This window comes from Mizuhopecten yessoensis, unplaced genomic scaffold (assembly GCF_002113885.1).
Source record: "Mizuhopecten yessoensis strain PY_sf001 unplaced genomic scaffold, ASM211388v2 scaffold8839.2, whole genome shotgun sequence".
In the NCBI taxonomy this organism is placed as follows: Eukaryota; Metazoa; Mollusca; class Bivalvia; order Pectinida; family Pectinidae; genus Mizuhopecten; species Mizuhopecten yessoensis.
The window spans coordinates 219630-241521 of NW_018407748.1; the positions used below are offsets into that span (position 1 = coordinate 219630).

At 37.6% G+C, this 21892-nt stretch overlaps 1 protein-coding gene across 7 annotated transcripts in view; it reads left to right on the top strand.

Annotated features, from left to right (window-relative positions):
* The first annotated feature begins 8968 nt into the window (after positions 1-8968).
* Positions 8969-21892, top strand: part of LOC110456742 (protein sel-1 homolog 1-like) — a 27508-nt gene continuing 14584 nt past the window's right edge. For 2 of the 7 annotated variants that reach the window (XR_002463625.1, XM_021507667.1), the window contains exons 1-6: positions 8969-9152; positions 11280-12713; positions 20148-20192; positions 20468-20531; positions 21065-21227; positions 21622-21675. Coding sequence is in view for 6 of the 7 variants with exons in the window: in XM_021507667.1 (XP_021363342.1) it covers positions 11288-12713; positions 20148-20192; positions 20468-20531; positions 21065-21227; positions 21622-21675 (1752 nt within the window). In the remaining variant the exon portion in view is untranslated. Of the gene's footprint in view, positions 9153-11279; positions 12714-14383; positions 15344-20147; positions 20193-20467; positions 20532-21064; positions 21228-21621; positions 21676-21892 lie in introns of all 7 variants that reach the window. The other 5 variants (XM_021507669.1, XM_021507670.1, XM_021507668.1 and 2 more) reach the window with 5 other exon arrangements.

Below are 21892 nucleotides of genomic sequence, written 5' to 3' on the forward strand. Positions count from 1 at the left end.
TGTATAAGCGAGGAGAGTAGCAAAAAGCGATAGGGGCAGCAACAGATATGGACTTTTTGGCCTGTTTCTGTTGGGTGCGGTAATTTAATCCCATCAAATGTTTATACATGCAGCTCCATCAACAAATTATTTTTCTTTTCTCTTCATAATATGTATATATATATATATCATATGTCTTTTCGGTATCAAAATAAAAGGTTAGAATTTAAACCATTAGATTCAATTATAATAGAAATGAGTATTAGCAGTTGTTTCCCCTAATTTTATTATTAATTTGATAATACCAACTTGTTTATATGTGTTTGTACGTGTTCTAATGTCTATGTATATGCTTGCACCGCTGTTTGTTACTATGTTTGGAGAGGGCTTAAATAGGCTATGCCTGCTGGCCCAATCCATTTGTCCTTTGACAATAAAAGTTATTGAAATTGAACAGATATCGACCATGTGAGTTGCAAGCATGGCACCATGAGTCTCAGTGAAGTACCCGTGTCAAGGGAACTCTCCACTAGGAGAGGCCTAGCCTACACGCTGTGGGGCGCTCGCTGCCAAAGCTTACTCACTTTTACCCTCAAACACAAAGGGTTGTAAACTTTGACCACATGATTACTGACTTTTACCCTCAAACACAAAGGGTTGTAAACTCTGACCACATGCTTACTCACTTTTACCCTCAAACACAAAGGTTTGTAGACTCTGACCACATGCTTACTGACTTTTACCCTCAAACACAAAGGTTTGTAAACTCTGACCACATGCTTACTGACTTTTACCCTCAAACACAAAGGTTTGTAAACTTTGACCACATGCTTACTCACTTTTACCCTTAAACACAAAGGTTTATAAACTCTGACCACATGCTAACTGACTTTTACCCTCAAACACAAATGTTTGTAAACTTTGACCACATGCTTACTCACTTTTACACTATAACTTAACTTTAATTGCGAATTGAGCAATAATTTGCAATACAGTTACGTTATCTTCCCTCGATAGGCACCCGCCCCATCACGATGGTGATTTATGCAGTAATCTACACCGCACGTGGTTTTTGATATTCGATATCTTCTTTCAAAAATATTGTTTTTTGCAAAATTTGTTTACCCCGACCATAATAGCCTGTCGTGTTGAACTTCGATTACCATATTGAATGCAGGTCAGTCGATACTCAGATAGGGGGTATAGCTAGGCAGATCAATGTTACAGGTATGCAAGAATTTTTAAAAAAAAGAGGAAAGTGTCTATGAACCTCTTTAGTTCTCTTCTTTTTAAAAATATTGTGTCCACAACTATTCAAATACTATTTACTGCTCATTGTCAGTGCCCTTTTCTTGCCGGAGCACTGCTGGTCACCATATCTTTGGTGTTGATCGATGGGAACAACCTGTATATCCCGCCATGTCGTGGCTCAGCGTTTTGAAATATCTATCTAATGGCAAGTCCGGGCATTTATGTTTGATGGAACAGCGGCGATTGTTAATCCTGAGATTAAGTGGTGTTTGGTCATCCCGACACACTGCATATTGCACGTAGCATAATTGATTAGGTATATCACATAAGTTGATTTACAGGACACTCACTGAAGTGTGAGGAAACCTTGTTCTTTGACTTTAGATTTAATGAGTTGGTATAAATGTACTCTCAGGTTTGGTCTGACTTTTTCAGTAGGCTCGAGTTCGCCCATTTCTTTACTCTGTCGATTTCACGATCAGTTTTTCTCGACGTTTGAGATTAGGGAATGCTCAGTGTTGTGTGTGGTCCACTTGAAAGGCGAAGGCATTCATGGATGTCGGCTGGTTTGCAATACTGACCTGTGCTTAAATCTCCATTGTTGAGAGGTGTAGTATGTGTCCAACAAATTGTTTTTCCGTCCAAAATTTCTGTTGTAAATTTGATAGTCCGGTTTCCTCAAGGGAGTCCCAACCGGATGCCCATTTAATATCAATGTCATTAATAAATCTAGTCAGCTGAGGGGTTTCGAGTGGGCAGCTCTAAGTAGATTTGGTTTCAAGTGTCCCATTAACACGTTGGCGTATGATGGTGTCATCATCTTGGTGCATATGGCTTTCCCAAAGACTTAAATGTAGTATTCTCCATTGAGTGAGAAATTGTTTTAATTGAGAACAAGCCACAACACTAATATCAGGCTATCTGTAGAAGGATGTGTGTCAACAACATCACAGAAGTAAAACTTTCCGACCACACCTCTACAAAACAAGAGAACTGCATTCTACTCGCTTAAGGTCTAAAGCTCTTAGTTTCCTTCTCCTTTCGGGATAGTAACTTCCTTTATTCCCCTACCTTCGGAGAAATTCTACAGACGACTGATGACGAAATGAGTACCTGGAACCCTCTACCCAGCAAAGTCCCAACACTGGCAGCATTCAGAGATGATGTCAAATAAGAGATATCTGCCGACTACGACAAAACCCACATTCAAAAGAATAACCTTACGAAAGGAGCGCGGTAGGCATCGCAATATCTATAGTAAAACACCAACGTTGTTTTCAAACCAGCTGATAAAGGTTCCACATTCAGGAGGCCGATCAACAATTACTCACCGTTAGAACATACCCAGAAACTCAAAACAGCTATTAGCAGGTAACTCATAAAAGGATATCGATCAGGAATCAGCTGACTTTTTATACTGTGACCCTAAAATCTACAATGCTGATAATCCTGGACAAAAAAATCTAGAAGTTCATTTGACTTTCACCCGATACCTCATGTAGGGAATATACCGTCTTACTTGAAAGACACCACATATTATCTTAACAAGACATCATGCAGTAATCTTCCAGAAGATACACTCTTTGTGACTATTGATGCTGTCTCCCTTTACATCAATATCTCATATACGGACGGCATCTAACCCTGTCGTGCTGCGTGGGACACACTGGAAATCAAACATCCTTCCACAGACAGCCTGGTTGAACTTTTGAGGTTTGTTCTCACGTTGAACTATTTCACATTCAATGGTAAACTACCAACAAGTCAGTGGTACGGTCATGGACATTAAGATGGCACCATTTTTCCACCAACGTATGTTTCTTGGCATCTTGGAATCAAAACTACTTAGAGCTGCTCCCTGGAAACCACTCATTTGACATAGATGCATAGACGGCAATGAGATTAAGTGGACATCTAGTCGGGACTCCATTGAGGAATCATGTTTTTGCGAACGAGTTTAGATGAACCATCAAATTTACAGCAGAGGTTAAAAACACATACCTTTTGGACACCTGCTCCACACTCACCAACGGAGAAATAAACACACATACTGCACGTCAACCGACACCCTTCAGTACATCCGCCCTCCCAGTTGTTGCCCCCTACATACAAGTAAATGCACAAACGCTGAGAATAAGGTGTTTTGTCTGAGATGACGACGCCTTTGCATGCCGCTGTTTGGAGCTTACATCCATCTTCTATGCAGGGTATACAAAGCTGCTCTGATTGATCGCGGATCGACAGAGTAAATCGGCGTGGGCAAGTCTATCGCAATACAAAGTCAGATGATTACCCCCCCCCCCCCCCCCCCCNACGCCTTAGCATGTCTCCTCTGTAGGGTTTGTTTCTGATGCACTGGCAAATCATTGCTTCTTCTCGTAAACTCAGAAAGACCTTACTGCCTCAGTCAGTGTAGTGAAACCAGCCACATTTCAACATGCCGTGCTACAACATGGCAGGATCACAGGGACCTGAGAGTTTGTTAGAGTTATATTTGGACCTAAACTAAGGTTTTCAGAGTAAATTTACACGCGTTAGGGCTTTACATCAGCTTTCGGTAAAAATGTCAACCTACGAGATCTGAGGAAAGCTCTCGATGGCGAAAAAGTGATCCACCAAACTTTCTTGCATCAAAACTTTCTTGCATCAAAATCCACATTTCTAGTTGATGTAACCGTTGGGAAGATTAATAGATTTTCTTTAAAAAAAACTCCTATATGTAATTAAAATGTTTCCTCTTCTGGTGACATGATCTCTGTTTCCTCCATAAACACATGCCATTTCCGAGCTTCAAAGTTTTTCGCAGTCATAAAGTCACTTTTTCCATATTCATGAGGAAAACGTGTAAAATTATTCTGAACATCTTAGTTTTGGTCCAAATATAACTGTAATTGGAATTGATTCCAATATCTTGGCAGTTTAGTAAGTGTTAGGTCGTTGATGAATAAATTAAATTAAATACTGGACATTAAACATCCTTGTTTTAAACCGCAAATGCAGCGAAGAAATTTGTATTCACACTGTTGATGCGTACACAGCAATAGACATTTTGGAACAATGACGTAATAGCTGCAAGCATACGATTGCCAATACCTAGATCATGTAGCTTTTGAACAGCAGCGACCAATCAACAGAGTCAAAAGCTTTACGGATCTCGATAAAGGCTGTTAACGTAGATTTTCTTTGAGCTTTACGGGTATCTATAATGGACGTTAATGTAGATAAATGGTCAATAGTACTTCAGCCTTTACGGAAACCGTTTTGCTCTCACAAATTATGGCGTTAACGTTTTCCCAAATGGTTAGGGGCTGATTTAGAACACTGCAATGCAGCTTGTAGATAGCGGAGGTCCGGGTTATTCCGCGATATCCAGATGGGTCTCGTGGGTCGGTTGTTGAGGACTTCGGTATCGGATTTATAATTCCCCGTTTCCACAGACAAGGAATAATACCAGATTCAAAACACTCATTAAATATGACATGAAGACTGTCCAAACAGCTGAACTGTTACGAAGTGCTTCCATTGGAATTGCATCTTTCACGACAGACTTTTTACATTTTGCTAGTAGTAAACCTTTTTCTATTTCGGTCTTGGAAATTGTGTTTTGTAGACAGTCCTGAAGCAATGTATCCTTAACTTCGCCGGCGAAAGGAATATCTGTATTTTCCGAGATTGAAAACTTGTTTTCCATGAATGTAAAACGTCGTCTATATTTGAACCTACAGATCCATGTTCTTTCACAACCTCCATAGGAATTGATTTTTGCCTTTCACTGCCTACACCTATTTTACCTATTAGTAGAAGCTTGGTTCAAACTTATTGGGGTGATTTTTCCAGTGTTTGGTTAACCTGGTCTTAAAAGAAAACAGGGATGGGGCATTTACTACTTGATCGGAGAGACCATTCCAGTTATTTCCAATTCTTAATTTGAACGAGTGGCCACGCAGATTACTTCTACACCTTAGTTTTTCTAGTTTCTGGTTGTGACCTCTGGTTGTTCTTGTTAAACTGAATTTTAGAAAGTCATCTTTGATGTTATCTATCCTATTTATTAACTTAAAAGCTTGCACCATGTCTGACCTAAGTCTCCTGTACTCTATTGTGGGTAGCCCAAGAGCCTTAAGTCTTTCAGGACAGGATAGGTCTTTGATACCAGGGACCAGTTTAGTGGCTCTTCTTTGGACATTTTCAATAGATATTTTATCCTTTACAAGCATGGGTGCCCAGACTACAATAGAGGTCTCTAGATACAGCCTTACAAGAGACTTATATAGGGTTATGAACATTGCCTTATTTACACAGCTAACGGTCCTAAAAATCATTCCTACATTTCTGTTTGCTTTGGCTACTGACAGGTTTACATGATCACTAAGTTTCAGATTAGTGTCTATAGTCACACCTAGATCCCTTTCACTATTAACAGATTGTAGTTTGTGTACTACCCCCTGATTGATGATGCTGAATGAAGTATCACATTTTACAGCTCCTTGATGTAATTTTAGGTGCTTACACTTATCGGAGTTTAGCTCCATCATCCATGTTCTCGTCCAGTTGTTTAAACGGTGTAAATCTTCTTGAAGATGTTGCCCCTGTTCTCCTGGATCCATTGCACGATATATCTTTGTATCATCTGCAAAAATTTTGGTCAGGCTGTGAATGACCTCAGGTAGGTCGTTTACGTAGATGAGGAATAAGACACGCTCCAGCACACTACCCTGTGGGACTCCACTTGTGACTTGACATGTGCTTGATTCACAACCGTTGATAACAACTTTTTGTTCCATATCATTCAAGAAGTCAGTAATCCACCCCAGTATGTCCCCGTTGATGCCATATCCCTTGACTTTGTGTAGTAGTCTCCTGTGGGGCACTTTGTCAAAAAATATTTTTAGTCCAAATAAATGCCACCCACTTGCTTGTTTTGGTCAATAGCTTCTGTTCAGTCGTCAATAAATTCTAATAGTTGTGTGGTGCAAGACTTGCCACTTCTGAAACCGTGCTGCTCCATGGAGAAAAGGTTGTTGTTGTTGTCCATGTGTTCCACTATTTCGTCTTTAATAATTCGCTGGAATAGTTTACCCACAATTGATGTTATGCTTGTGGCAGGGTTCAATTGTACATAGGATTAAGGTCGCCTTCTAGCTTCGAGCTATAGGTAATTTCCCTTAAGCTCAGTGGTAGAGCGTCCGACTAGTAACCTTGAGATCGAGGGTTCGATCCCCAGTGGAAGCACACTAATCTCTTTCCTGTTACATGCTTATGGGCCTATATAGTTCCCTGCATCTTTCTTGTTCCCCTTTTTTAAAATTGGTGTGACATTAGCTTGTTTCCAGGATTTCAAAAGACAATTTTCTGCCATTGATTTTTCAAAAATGTATTTTAGAGGGCCTTTGATTTGGTCTGCAATCTCCTTTAGGAATTTGGGATGTATGTTGTCAGGACCAGCAGCTTCAATCTGCCAATAGCGTTGTCTATTTTTCCTCCGATATCGCAATCCTACTTATTTTCCTATTTGGGGAGTGATCTTAGAATTGTAGAAGTGGTTCTTGCCCTTCATCTACGAAAACACTAGCGAAGTGGTTATTGAGAACCTCAGCCTTTTCCTGGTCATTTTTAGTGAGTTCTCCGTTGTTCTTTTAGTGAGTTATCCGTTCCCTTTTGTGCTTTACATCCAAAACGAACTAATTTTTCATTTTCTATTCTAAAGCAATAATAACCTTTCTTGAATCCTTCCTCTTGTACCAAGATATAAAACAATTAATATCAGGTTAAAAATGAGTAACTATTTTATAGAAATATATCATACTATGTGCGACAATCTTGAATAAACCCAGCCAACTTGTCTAATTTTTGTGTGATATTTTTAAGGCGTTTGATCGAGTGTGGCATAGGGGACTGGAAATGAAACTAGCTAGCTATTGAATATCGGGAAAGTTATTGGACTGGTCAATTGATTATGTTACTAATATATCTCAACAAGTTTTTATTGGAAATAGTAGATCTTCTGTTAAGAGAACAAATGCAGGAGCACCTCAGGGTTCGGTTCTTGGCCCATTGCTGTTTATAATATATATTAATGACATAAAAGATACTATATAAAGTCTATCAAAACTTTTTGCTGATGACACCTCTCTTTTGAATTCGGATAAATCACCACAAGTAATTGAACAAAAAATTAATAATGATCTTGTAAATATACAATTGTGGGCAGATAAGTGGCTTGTTAAATTCAATCCAGCAAAAACAGAGGCTTTACTTATTTCTAGTATTGATCTTGATCACCTCATTGAAATTAACTTTAATAATGTAAGTATTGAATTTGTTGAAAACCATAAGCATCTGGGAGTATTCATCAATGCTAACTGTAAATGGACCTATCACATTGATAATATATGTAAAAAGTAGTTAAACAATTAAGTGTCCCCCGTAAATTGAAATATACCCTGAACCGACGTACACTGAATAAAATAAATAGAACATTTATACTTCCTATTCTAGAATATTGTTGTGAACTTTGGGATGGTTGTTCTATTACTGATTCAGACAAATTAGAAAAATTACAACTTGAAGCTGGACGTATTGTCACTGGTTTACCGTCGTTTACTAGTAGACAATCTATATACAATGAAACTGGATGGGATTCTCTAGCCCATCGGAGATCCCGTCGAAAACTTCAATTATTTTTTTAAATCCACAATAATATAGCNGAAACGTTGAAAACTACAACCTACCTAGCAACAGACTTCAATTATCTAACGTATTCTTTTTTCCTTCTACTGTTAGACTGTGGAACTAGTTACCTACTAGTATACGACGTAGTGCCACGTTCTCATCATTTAGAAACGCCATTCAAGACGTAAACTTGCCGCTTGTACCAAATCCCTTTTTTATGGTGATAGGAAAAATAATATTTTGCATACAAAATTAAGAAACTGTTCTAGTACTTTGAAAAGTGACCTGTTTCGTGTTAACCTTATTGATTACTAATGTTGTATATGTGGCTTCCCTATTGAAGACACACACCATTTCTTTTTGATAAATATAACGAACAAAGAATTAAGCTTTATCTTGAACTGAATGAATACATGCCTCTTAATTTAAATCTACTTTTATTTGGAGATACATCTCTTTCGGAACAGGAAAACATAACGATATTCATGCATGCTCAGCAATACATTCGTGACTCTAACAGACTCTAGTATCCCCCCTCCCCCCGTCCTCTCTCTCTCTCCATCTCTGCCCATTGAACCATAATATCCACTCTCTCTCTGAGGCAGATACTATATGTCATACATTAATAATGATGAGGATGTATGTATTATTATAATTACAGACTATTATCCCCCTCTCCCTCCACCCTCTACCCCCCCCCCCCCCCCCCTCCCCCCCCCCCCCCCGTTTCTCTCTCTGTCTCTCTCTCTTATAATATCAATTTATAAATTAAAGCATTAGAAAACGAAATAGTGTATATACATGTATGTATATTAATTCTGCCATCTTTTTGCACTATTGTAAATATATGCTTGTAATTTGCTGGGAAAGGGCTTAATATAAGTTTGATAACTTGTTCCCAATCCATTTGCTTGGCAATAAAATATGTTTAAACTAAAGTAACTATTTTAGACCTGTTCATGTTACTTGCGGTGATCTTCGTATCGTTTAAGATCAATATTCACATCTTTAGTACGTCCCTGTCAAAAACTTTTTACTTCCGGCTATATGTCTCTTTCCATCCAATCAAAAACTGTCTCTCGTATGCGCTAGGCCATTGAACTGAATATTTACCTGCTAGTGAAAGTAAAAATACGTGGCACAACGAGGTTTTAGTACGTTTTAAAATTGATTTTATATTATATTTACATCTTTTCGAAGAACCCTGGTATGTGACTGTATTGAACACGCCCTAATTGGAAAATTAAGAGGTAGGTATAATAATTTTCGGCCCCTCGTCCGATGTCAACTTCAACTTCAAAACGTTAAATATTACTGAACATTATTTAGAGGCGTCAGAGAGATCGGTTGAAAACAAGTATTATTTTTTTTAGAACTATACTCTATTTAGAGGCGTCAGAGAGATCGGTTAAAAACAAGTTTATTTTTATTTTTAGAACTATATGATAAAAACAACATGTACGCTTAGAATTTGTGAGAGAGGAGATTTGCCTTCAGTGTTGAGAGGTGTGCACTGTCGGCGATGAAGTTCCAAGTACGAATTGCTCTAGGAAAGGATGAATTTGCATGATAATTTGTGGAGCTGTGTACATGTGGAATCTGGAATTTGTGTTGTCGGGTTCGCTGGAGAATTTGGATCTTGCCATCATATGCAACAAGGCCGTTTATGATTTTATATAGTAATATACAGATTGGGCACAACGGTGCATATGGGTAATAGTAATAGTCCTGCATTCAGGTAACAGTTACCCATTTCAGTAATAATTTTATTACTGAAATGGGTAATAAAGTGAAATGAAAATACACAAAGTTCTTTTACACATTATGAACAAAAAAGGGTGTCATTCTTCAAACATAATCACATAAAAAATACAATGAGATACATTTGTGTACAAAACATATGTAAATTAAGTTGTCTAATTCTTTGTGAAAATGACATTGTATCACCTCCATTGCTTATAGTGTGCTGTTGAGTAGCTATAAATAGCACACATAAAAAAGCATGCTAACTGTCACATTTGCACTGGATAGTCCCATTGACTACACACTGAAGTCAATGGAGAACAAAGTCAGTGATATGGTTTGTCATTTTCTCAAAAAGTTAGATAGTAGAATTGATAAGTTTTTGTGCACAAATGTACTTCATTGTGTTATTTATTTGATTTAGTTGACAGAATGATGCCCTTTTTTGCTCCAAGTGTTTAAAAGAACTTTGTGTGTTTTTATTTCACTTTATTCCCCATTTCAGTAAAACAATTGTTACTCAAATGGGTAACTGTTACCAACTGCAGGAATATTACCCATATGTGCCGTTGTGCCCAACCTGATATATGGTGGAGGTCATTTTACGGCGTTGTTCAAGGGATTGCCAGTTCAGGGTTTGGAGCTTTTCTGTAACACTACTGGTGTAGTTATACCACCCAAGGGTGTACCTATATATAGCTAGCGGCTCTTCTCTGCACCATTTCAACTACTTTTTGGGTAAAGTTTGCCTGCCATGGATCCCAGATGGGGCTACAGTATTCGATGTGTGGGCGGACATCAGTTTTATAAGCTAACTTTTTTTTTTACATTGGTGGTTTTAATATTTCTCCGAATGAATTTTAGGGATGAATTTGCCTTGTTGGTAATGTTATTGATGTGGGTGTTCCATGAAAAGTTTTTAGTGATGGTTAAGACCAGGTATTTAGCCGAATCTGCTTGCTTTAGAATTTGTCCATGGAGAATATATATAGTTAAATTTGTGTGTCAGTCTTTTCTTTGAGATGTGTAGAATTTCACATTTATCAGGGTTGAATGACATTAACCAATCAACCAGTCTATGCTATATTGCTTTCTTATTCCAAAAGGCACAGCCCCAGTTCACTAGCATCCTCAATATCCAGGGGTTATGCTCACTTTCGCTCTCTACAACCCTGGAATATGTCATAGCAAAAATAAAGGCACATGGCTAGCTATTTGATTGGTGTCAGGTAAAACAAACCTGACCAATCACTAGTCTGATACTTGTCCTTTGAAGATTACAAAGGGACAACGCCCGACTTCAAAGCCTGTTATATTTTTACCGTTACGCGACTGCAAGATTCTTTTGATGTACATAAAAGGACCAAACTAGTCTTCTCGTCTCATCCACAAGGTTATGGCATATTCCAGGGGTGTAGAGAACGAAAGTGAGCGTAACCCCTGGATATCGAGGATGGTTCAAAAGGGGTCCTTCTATCATCCCCGTCTGATTTCGACAGCAGGATTTGTATGTGTTTATGCTTTTTACCATGATAATGTAACTGAATTAATTATGTTTTCTATGCTCTATTATTGATATAGCATATATAGTTCATGATGTCAAGCAATCAATTGGTGCAATATTTTCTTTCTAGGGCATTTAATGATGGAAGTCAGGTTGAGATGTATAAAGCGTAAAGGACAACATTGGACCGTCAAGACTTTTGTATTTGCGCTTTTTTGTGTCGGTTTGAATATCAAGTTAGCAGTCTCACTGGACACAGGGGGTGTGGCTGCTAACAGTCTAGGGAAGCAGGACATTGAGCAGTCTGACAGTGACCAAAGGGCAACCAATATTAACCAACAACAACCTCCAGCTGGCACAAAGCCCCCAACCCATGGAAAGGGTCAGGACTCTCCACATCAGGGACAAGGTAATCAGAACAGTGAGCAATTAGAACAGGTTAAACCTAGTACACAACCAGAACCAGAAAACCATGATGAACCTCAAACTCCACTGAATAAAATCCAACCCCAGGGTCATGTTAACCAACAGGCAACACCATCTCAAAAAAATAAAAACACATCTCCAGTTCCACCAGTACAAGTTAACCAAAACACACCTCTGACACAAGTTAATCAGAATACCCCACCAGTACAAGTTAACCAAAACACCCCACCGGTACAAGCTAACCAAAATACCCCACCAGTGCAAGCTAACCAAAATACCCCACCGGTACAAGTTAACCAAAACACACATCCGGCACAAGTTAATCAGAATACCCCACCAGTACAAGTTAACCAAAACACCCCACCGGTACAAGCTAACCAAAATACCCCACCAGTACAAGTTAACCAAAATACCCCACCGGTACAAGTTAACCAAAACACACCTCCATTACAAGTTAATCAGAATACCCCACCAGTACAACTTAACCAAAACACACATCCGGCACAAGTTAATCAGAATACCCCACCAGTACAAGTTAACCAAAACACCCCACCGGTACAAGCTAACCAAAATACCCCACCAGTACAAGTTAACCAAAACACACCTCCGGTACAAGTTAACCAAAACACACCACCAGTACAAGTTAACCAAAACATCCCACCAGTAGAAGTTAACCAAAACATCCCACCAGTAGAAGTTAAAGATATACCACAATTACAGGTTAAGCAAAACGCTCATCCAAGTTCGGAAACCCAGAACAAAAAACCTTCACCAGGTCCAATTAAAACAGAGCAGGTTAGGGAAAACTTGCAACCAGAACAGGTTCAGAAGGGAAAACATCCTGAACAAGTTTATAAAAACAGTGACACAATTATATCAAAACCTGAACAGCATATTCCTCATCTGGTTCCCAATCAAGAGCTAGAAGAAATTGATAGTGGATCTTTAAATCAAGGACATCAGAAAAATGATAAAGAAAACAAAGATAGTCTGGTGTTAGATGAGTCCAAAGATACAGCTGAAGATGGTAGTAGAACAAAAAAAGGGGAAAGACCACGCCCGGTAGACACCCCACAGCCACCGAACCCCTCCTCTCCCTCGCCCAGCATCAGTAACCAGCAGGAAAATACTATGTCAGGTAATGATCATCATAGCAATACAAACAAAGTTTAACATTACCTTGCTATATCTGTAGTAGGAAAACTTACCCACTAATATAAACCACTAACATACCATGTATGGTGAAGGGGATCACATGTTTTCTGCTACTTCATGTAACACTAGTATAATCAGTTGTACAGAACTGGGTTAGGGGTATACTGTTTGCCTCTTATATCAACACTACTTACTAATACGCATTCCTGTGGATCCAGTGTTGGTAGATGCAGCTGATCTTTATCTTCACAAAATTGTGCTTAAACTGTGATAAAAGTGTCTGTGTAACTCTTGTAGAGCTGGTCATTGCTGAACTGTAAAAGAACTATTGTGGTACATAAATGTGTTGGCTACGCAATGCTTTTAGAAAAGAAAAAAATATATTTAAAGGGGATGAAAGTAACAGGTGGAGCATATTCTAAACACTGTATATATGACACTTGACTAAACATCTGTCTCTGTGATACTTGTGTCTTAACATTAATATTATCTTTATATTGCCGCCTGATTCAATTGTTGATGAAAAAAAAATTGGGTGGATGGAGGGGGGGAAGGGGTGATACAATGTATGCATGACATACATACAGGAATAAATTGTAACTTAATCAAGGTGAAATCAACAGGATTTAATAATGTTGAAATATTTGTTTTCTCCAGGAAATACTATTGTCAAGCTAATATTGCAATATACCAATATAATTGCAATACTGCCCAACTCCACACATCACCAACCCTTATTCCACCCAGGCACAGTATATATATATATACATGTACGTCGCTGCTCCACCTGATGTTACCAAGGTACAGCAAGTAGTACAAGGACCTTACAAAACACATACAGTAACTTGCAAGGAATATAAAGTGCATCCATGTACTTCTAATCCTTTTGAGTTTTCTAAAATAAGTTATATATGCAAAAAATATTGTGTTGTAATGACAACTGGCCTGACTTGTGTCCTGCCTTGCATCGCATACCACTGTATTGTACATTTATGGAAAGAAAACACAGGTAAGTATTTGTTTCAAGTTGAGGATGCTCAATATCAGTTAGTTTCTATCTTACTGTATAGAGATAATGATTAATATAAATTGTTTTTGTTGACTTCCTGAAAACATAATGATTGTTTTCAAATGTTGTGCATACAGTGAAGGAAATTATATACCTGAATAACAGGAATAATTGGATATGAAATGCTATGTGTATGTCGCTTACACTAAAAGTTTATCTGGACAACAGGTAAAGACCAATCTTTGTGTCATGTGAAGTACACACTTACGACATACTAGCATGTTATGTAATGGAAGTTGTGTGGTTATCCTGGGCTGTTTCCTAAGATCCTCATTTTATAAATTACAGGCAGTAACTATAATGTCCACTTCAGCAGCATGACTGCAAGTTCATTTAATGTTTAATTTCATCTTGGAGTTTTCTGTAAAAGTTAAAGATAATATTCGCTGGCTGTGCAAAATGGATTGTTGAGTGTGTTTCTTCTACAGATTACATCTCTTACACAATGTTCGCTGTATTATTTTTCATAAGTTCCAGTCGTACAGATTGTGAACATATATGTGTATTTCTCTAAAATCTGTTTTAAACTTGTTGTTTTAAGCGCTTTGTTTCTGATAGCTTGACAAACATTATTATACATACAGATCCAGAGATACTTACAGTTGAGGTAAACCCTAAAACTGAGGATGCAGATGGGCAAGATACTATGACGGACCACTTTGCTTCCACTTCTGCCAGAAGACAAGGAAAATCCTCCTCAGATAGAACCATGGAGGGACATACCACAGAATTCCTACAGAAAGATAATGGGAAGCCAATCCATTCAGAAGAACGTCACTATTGGAAAAACGAACAAATAAAATACAAACAGATGAAAACAGATAATATTAAAACAGACAACCAAGTTGATACTGAAAAGATCCCAGGTCATATCTCTGGAGACATCAATCACCATGAAGAAAACAGTGAAGAGGAAGAGAAAGAAGAGCATATTAAATTGAAGTATAGTCACTTCACAGGGGATGAAGAGGGGTCAGAATGGAGGCATGGTGAAGTGGGCGAGGAAGAAATCTTGGGGGATAGTGAGGAGGGGTCAGAATGGAAGCAGGGGGAGGTCAGCGATGAAGAAGATGATGGTGTAGAGGAACTTGAATGGAAGCATGATAAATCTAGTGATCAAGAAGACACTGGCATTGTAGATGAATCAGAATGGAAGCATGATGAGTTCAGTGAGGAAGAAATTGCTGACATGGATGAAGGAGAATCAGTTGAGTTCATTAGTAATAAGGGAGACAGGCCAGATGACCAAGATGACAAGGTTTTGTATAAGATGGACGATTTCCCACCAGCATTTGATGAGGACGCGTTAGACATGAGACGTGTGGAAGGTGTGTATAAACAAGTGCATAAAAACGTGAAGGAGACTTCTGTCGTCTACAATGCTGACGAGTTTGGGTATACCAGGGTAGAGAAATACACACAGGTTATTGACCTGGATGGGTCTGTACACATGACCTTTGATGAGTACTATCAACACCACCCAGACAAGGCTACATATCAGCCTGCCACAGACGACCTCCACAACCAGATCCCTCTGCCTGAAGGTGAGAGTGTACACCCTCCTATGGAATTGTTACCCTCTTACAAGCTTGTGGAGATTTCTTCCTGTATTAGTTTCCACCCATAGTCTGTACATGATAGTGATTTTGACATTGATTACCTCCCTTTGCCTAATTCATCATTAACTCTAGCTAGAAAGGAACAAGTTTTGACCAAACCTTTCTATGTGAGTGGCTAGTTCGAAGACAGTATTTAATCTGAACATATATAGGGAGATTAAAATAGCATTCTCCTCTACTACATATTATTACTGATTAGCTGTAGTAAATGTGTGGAGTTGAATTCTGAGTGGCTGTTGTTATCAGTGGTGGCCATAACTACCACACGTAAATTCTGATAGACTTTAGTAACGGTAACCATGGCAGCTAGCCTTGTTTTGCTATCACTACTGTGCCTATCTTGATCATAGGGTGTATGAGACAAGGGGAGGTAATCTAACCTTTTGGACTGCATACTGGAACTATGTAATCTGCTGGTTTGTTTGAATTCCCATTCTTAGTTTTTTCAGTTTTTGTATTTGCGATGCTTTCTCTATGTTGTTTATGTGCTTTTAGTTTCTGCTAAGTTTTTAAAATAATGTCATTTTGCTAAAGTTATTTTTGTGTTTGTTATGTGTATTGGATCACCTTTACTGGAATGCCTGTTGACTTGGAGTTGTTTCCTGAACATATATTAATTTCTGAGTGCATGGTATTTGGGTCGGTGACTGTTGTAGATATTTACTTTAGTCCTTGAAGTGGCTTTGTGTTTCACCTTTACTTGTTATCCTATACTAAAGAAATTATATTTTAAAATGGACAAAGAGCTAATTTATGTCTGCATGGGTTGTATTCAGTATTTTACCTTTTTAAACATTTCCTTTTTTCACTTTTTACCTGTAAAACTTGCTGATATGCAATTGAGCCTGGCAAATAAAGCTTCTCCTTGTCAAGTTAATGTCAGTTATCCATTTTAAAGTGTCGGCCTTGCCGTATACATGAGGAAATAGAGCTGTTAATCTCCTTCCATTCCTCCTCAAATAGTAATTTGAATATGATTATAATTTTTAGTTTATTACATAGTTGAATCCAGATCACTATAGGTTTAAGTATACAATATGTCTACAGCATACATATGTACAATGAAGTACATCAAACCACGCTGATACAGCAATGTATGTGTACATCAAACCACGCTGGTACAGCAATGTATATGTGTACATCAAACCACGGTGATACAGCAATGTATATGTGTACATCAAACCACGCTGATACAGCAATGTACATGAGTACATCAAACCATGCTGATACAGCAATGTACATGTGTACATCAAACCACGCTGATACAGCAATGTATGTGTACATCAAACCACGCTGATACAGCAATGTATATATGTACATCAAACCACACTGATACAGCAATTTATGTACATCAAACCACGCTGATACAGCAATGTATATGTGTACATCAAACCACGCTTATACAACAATGTATATGTGTACATCAAACCGCGGTGATACAGCAATGTATATGTGTACATCAAACCACTGTGTACATCAAACCACGCTGGTACAGCAATGTATATGTGTATATCAAACCACGCTGATACAGCAATGTATATGTGTATATCAAACCACGCTGATACAGCAATGTATATGTGTACATCAAACCATGCTGATACAGCAATGTACATATGTACATCAAACCACACTGATACAGCAATTTATGTACATCAAACCACGCTGCTACAGCAATGTATATGTGTATATCAAACCACGCTGATACAACAATGTATATGTGTACATCAAACCACTGTGTACATCAAACCACGCTGGTTCAGCAATGTAAATGTGTACATCAAACCACGTTGATACAGCAATGTATATGTGTACATCAGACCACAGTGATACAGCAATGTATATGTAGATCAAACCACGCTGATACAGCAATGTATATGTGTATATCAAACCACGCTGATACAGCAATGTATATGTGTACATCAAACCATGCTGATACAGCAATGTACATGTGTACATCAAACCACGCGGATACAGCAATGTATGTGTACATCAAACCACGCTGGTACAGCAATGTATATGTGTACATCAAACCACAGTGATACAGCAATGTATACATCAGACCACAGTGATACAGCAATGTATATGTACATCAAACCACGCTGATACAGCAATGTATATGTGTACATCAAACCACGCTTATACAACAATGTATATGTGTACATCAAACCACGGTGATACAGCAATGTATATATGTACATCAAAACACGGTGATACAGCAATGTATATGTGTACATCAAACCAGGCTGGTACAGCAATGTATATGTGTACATCAAACCATGCTTATACAGCAATGTATATGTGTACATCAAACCACGGTGATACAGCAATGTATATGTGTACATCAAACCACATTGGTACAGCAATGTATATGTGACCATCAAACCACGGTGATACAGCAATGTATATATGTACATCAAAACACGGTGATACAGCAATGTATATGTGTACATCAACCCATGCTGATACAGCAATGTATATATGTACATCAAACCACGCTGATACAGCAATGTATGTACATCAAACCACGCTGATACAGCAATGTATACATCAAAATACGGTAATACAGCAATGTATATGTGTACATCAAACCATGCTGATACAGCAATGTATATGAACATCAAAACATGGTGATACAGCAATGTATATGTGTACATCAAATCACGCTGATACAGCAATGTATATGTGTACATCAAACCACGCTGATACAGCAATGTATATGTGTACATCAAACCACACTAATACAGCAATGTATATACATCAAACCACGCTGGTACAGCAATGTATATGTGTACATCAAACCACGCTGATACAGCAATGTATATGTGTACATCAAACCACACTGATACAGCAATGTATANCATCAAACCACGCTGGTACAGCAATGTATATGCATCAAACCACACTGATACAGCAATGTATATGTGTACATCAAACCACGCTGATACAGCAATGTATATGTGTAAAGGTATTGCAGAATTGTACAAACACAAAATAACAGCATTGTTTACAGTATGTAAGATCAGCAAAGAAGTTAGAGATGTGATGGTAATTGTACATTATACATCTAGGGGTTCTTTATGTTGTGGTGCTTGTTATATAGCATTAGTAATACTAGACATTAGAAATAGCAGTGTGCTGTACATGTACAGGTAATGGGCTACTGTTGTCATAATTTTTAGTAATACTAGACATTAGAAATAGCAGTGTGCTGTACATGTACAGGTAGTGAGCTACTGTTGTCATAGTTTTTAGTAATACTAGACATTAGAAATAGCAGTGTGCTGTATATGTACAGGTAGTGGGCTACTGTTGTCGTAGTTTTTAGTAATACTAGACATTAGAAATAGCAGTGTGCTACACATGTACAGGTAGTGGGATACTGTTGTCGTAGTATTTAGTAATACAAGACTTACAAGACCATCTAATATAGCAGTGTACTGTACATGTAATTACGCTACTTGCCTGTTGTAACTTAGTAATTCTCGATCCTGCACTGTACAAATATTATGTTTCCCATGTCTTTAGCTGAATACATTTTGTTTTGTAACTAAATAAAGCCCCCCCCCCATTTTCATAGTAACTATACTAGACTAGTTTTCAAATAACAACATACCTATGCATGCATGAGCTTGTATTGGGACTGGACCAGTATTATTTAACTCTCATAAGTTGATGTTGAGAGAAAGCCTTCACAACACAATTATCTCTTAGTTCAAAGAGGAAGTTGCTTAAAGCCATATAGCCAAATTGTCCCCTTTTTGCCCCGCCCCTCAGCACCCTGGGGGGTCAGCCCCACCATTTGTACAATTTTGAATCCCCACCACCTAGGGATGCTTCCAGTCAAATTTAGTTAAATTCAAATCAGTGGTTAAGAAGAAGTCGTTTGAAGAAATTGTTGACGGACGGACGTCAGCTGGGAATCGTAAAGTGTAACTAACAGTACTAACACATACCTAACACACTAAACTGAAGTCTTTCATGACCTGTTCCTATAAATCTCCATTGAAATAATGAACGTTGTATGAAAAAGTAGATATTCGTTAGTGATCATTTAAGTAATTGTGAAATAGTACAATAACAGCAGCTACGGTTGTAAAGGGATTGATAAACTGTGAATAGATAGGACTATACAATCATCCTATTGTTGTCCTGTGCCTTTGTTATTTAAGTATTTGTGTTATTATACGTATCATGTTTTAGTACTGTTAATATCTATACAATCAGGAATACAGTGTGCTGTTATATATTTGAGTTAATACAGTTAACGTTTTTAAATAAACGTTAAAAGCTCTAAACTATGATTGCTGTTAAAAAAATAAACCTGGCTACTTTATATGCTATGAATACGTGTGTATTCCTTGTGTACTGTACACACCTGTAGATCTGGTATAGAAGAGGTCCAAGATCACCCTATTCATACTGTGCACTTAAATTTGATTTGCATCAATTTTTTGGTTTCTTTTAACAATTATAAAAAAAAAGATTAACATTTGTATAGTATACGTACCACGTTATAATAAATTATATCAAAAACTTATATATAAAAAGACTTGCATTTGTAGAGTACAACATTAAAATGAATAAAAAACACTTTTATGCATTTATAGAGTACCACATTATAATAATTTAAACCATAATGGTATAGGATAAATGATTTATAGATCAGTGATTGCTATATATGTTGGACTTTGTGTTAACAAGTGTAATATAATCTAATTTCATCTCACAGAAGATCCTACAGAAGAAGTCCAGCTTTCACCAAAAGAGCTTAAAGGTAAGTTGTAAAAATTACTGTTTTTGTTTAATATCATTCCACTAATTGTACGTAGTAGTCACTGACTTCTCATACATGTGATGACAGGATTGAACCATGACAGTCAATCCATCTTTGTTTTTATATGCAACTCCTGGTTGTTTCTATATGAAAATCTTATATCTTGACTAGTTTGTGTGTCATGAGTAATATAACTGTTTACATTGTTGTTTACTTACCACAGTGTTAGAATATCCCTGTCAGTTGTCTTACCTTGGTAATCCATTTTGTTTTAGCTGAAGAGTTCTACAGACTAGGGGAAGCACTCATCAATACTACTTATATGAAAGACTATGACCAGTAAGTGAACCAAAATACAAAATACCTCGTTAGTCTTCTTAACTGACATACATACCAGTATATCACCTACAGGAAATGTACACAGTTATTAATACCTCGTTAGTCTTCTTAACTGACATACATACCAGTATATCACCTACAGGAAATGTACACGGTTATTAATATATCGTTAGTCTTGACTGACATACATACCAGTATATCACCTACAGGAAATGTACACGGTTATTAATATCTCGTTAGTCTTAACTGACATACATACCAGTATATCACCTACAGGAAATGTACACGATTGTTATCTTTGAACCAAAACACAAAATACCTCGTTAATCTTCTTAACTGACATACATACCAGTATATCACCTACAGGAAATGTACACGGTTATTATCTTTTTCTTACATAACAATGGATATTTTTTCAGTTAATAAAACCAAACCGTATTTCTGATGTTAATTAGTGTGTTGTAGATAATTTAAGATATTGTATGTGTTGTTAGTCGGAGACTTATTCTAATACCCTGACTCAATGTTTGTAGAGCACACCAGTACTTCCAGCTGGCAGCAGGCCTGAACCATACACATGCCTTAGAGTACACCGGCTTCGCAAACCTGTTTGGGGACTACCTACCCCAGAACATCAGCAGGTCCATAGAGGTGTTCCATGACCTGGCTGGAAGGGGTAGTCCCAGGGGTCAGCTGGTCAGTTATTGCACTGTGTTAACATTCTGTCGTAACTCTTGTTGATTAAAGACTGTTTGTTCTGTGTTAACTTGTAGTCTTAATGTTATAATGTGTCATGTTAATGTCCACATTAAATATTTTCTTTCGTTTTTTGTAAAATATCTTCACATTGGTAATGAACATTTTCACCTGATGTAACTTATATAGTATATGGTACAAATTGTTTCCTTTGCATGTCTAATGAACAAAATGCTACAAATCAGCATGACTTCTCCTGGTCAATTAAAAAACAACCAACCCAGATACCAGTTTATTTAACATTTTAATTTTAACAAACTTTACCAATACTGATTGTAGCAAAGTTAACTCCGTCCACCACAGTTCTGCTATAATGTTTGGCTGGTCTTTTCAGGGAATGGGATTTGTAAACAGTGCTGGCATTGGCAGAAATTCCAGTCAGGCAGAGGTAAGTTTGATTAATCACAATGTTCTTTGCTGTTATACCTTTAATCTTTGGAGATACACCTAGATATTTCGTAAGTCATCTTCTGGATACCGTTATTTCGTAAGTCATCTTCTGGATACCGTTATTTCGTAAGTCATCTTCTGGATACTGTTATTTCGTAAGTCATCTTCTGGATACTGTTATTTCGTAAGTCATCTTCTGGATACCGTTATTTCGT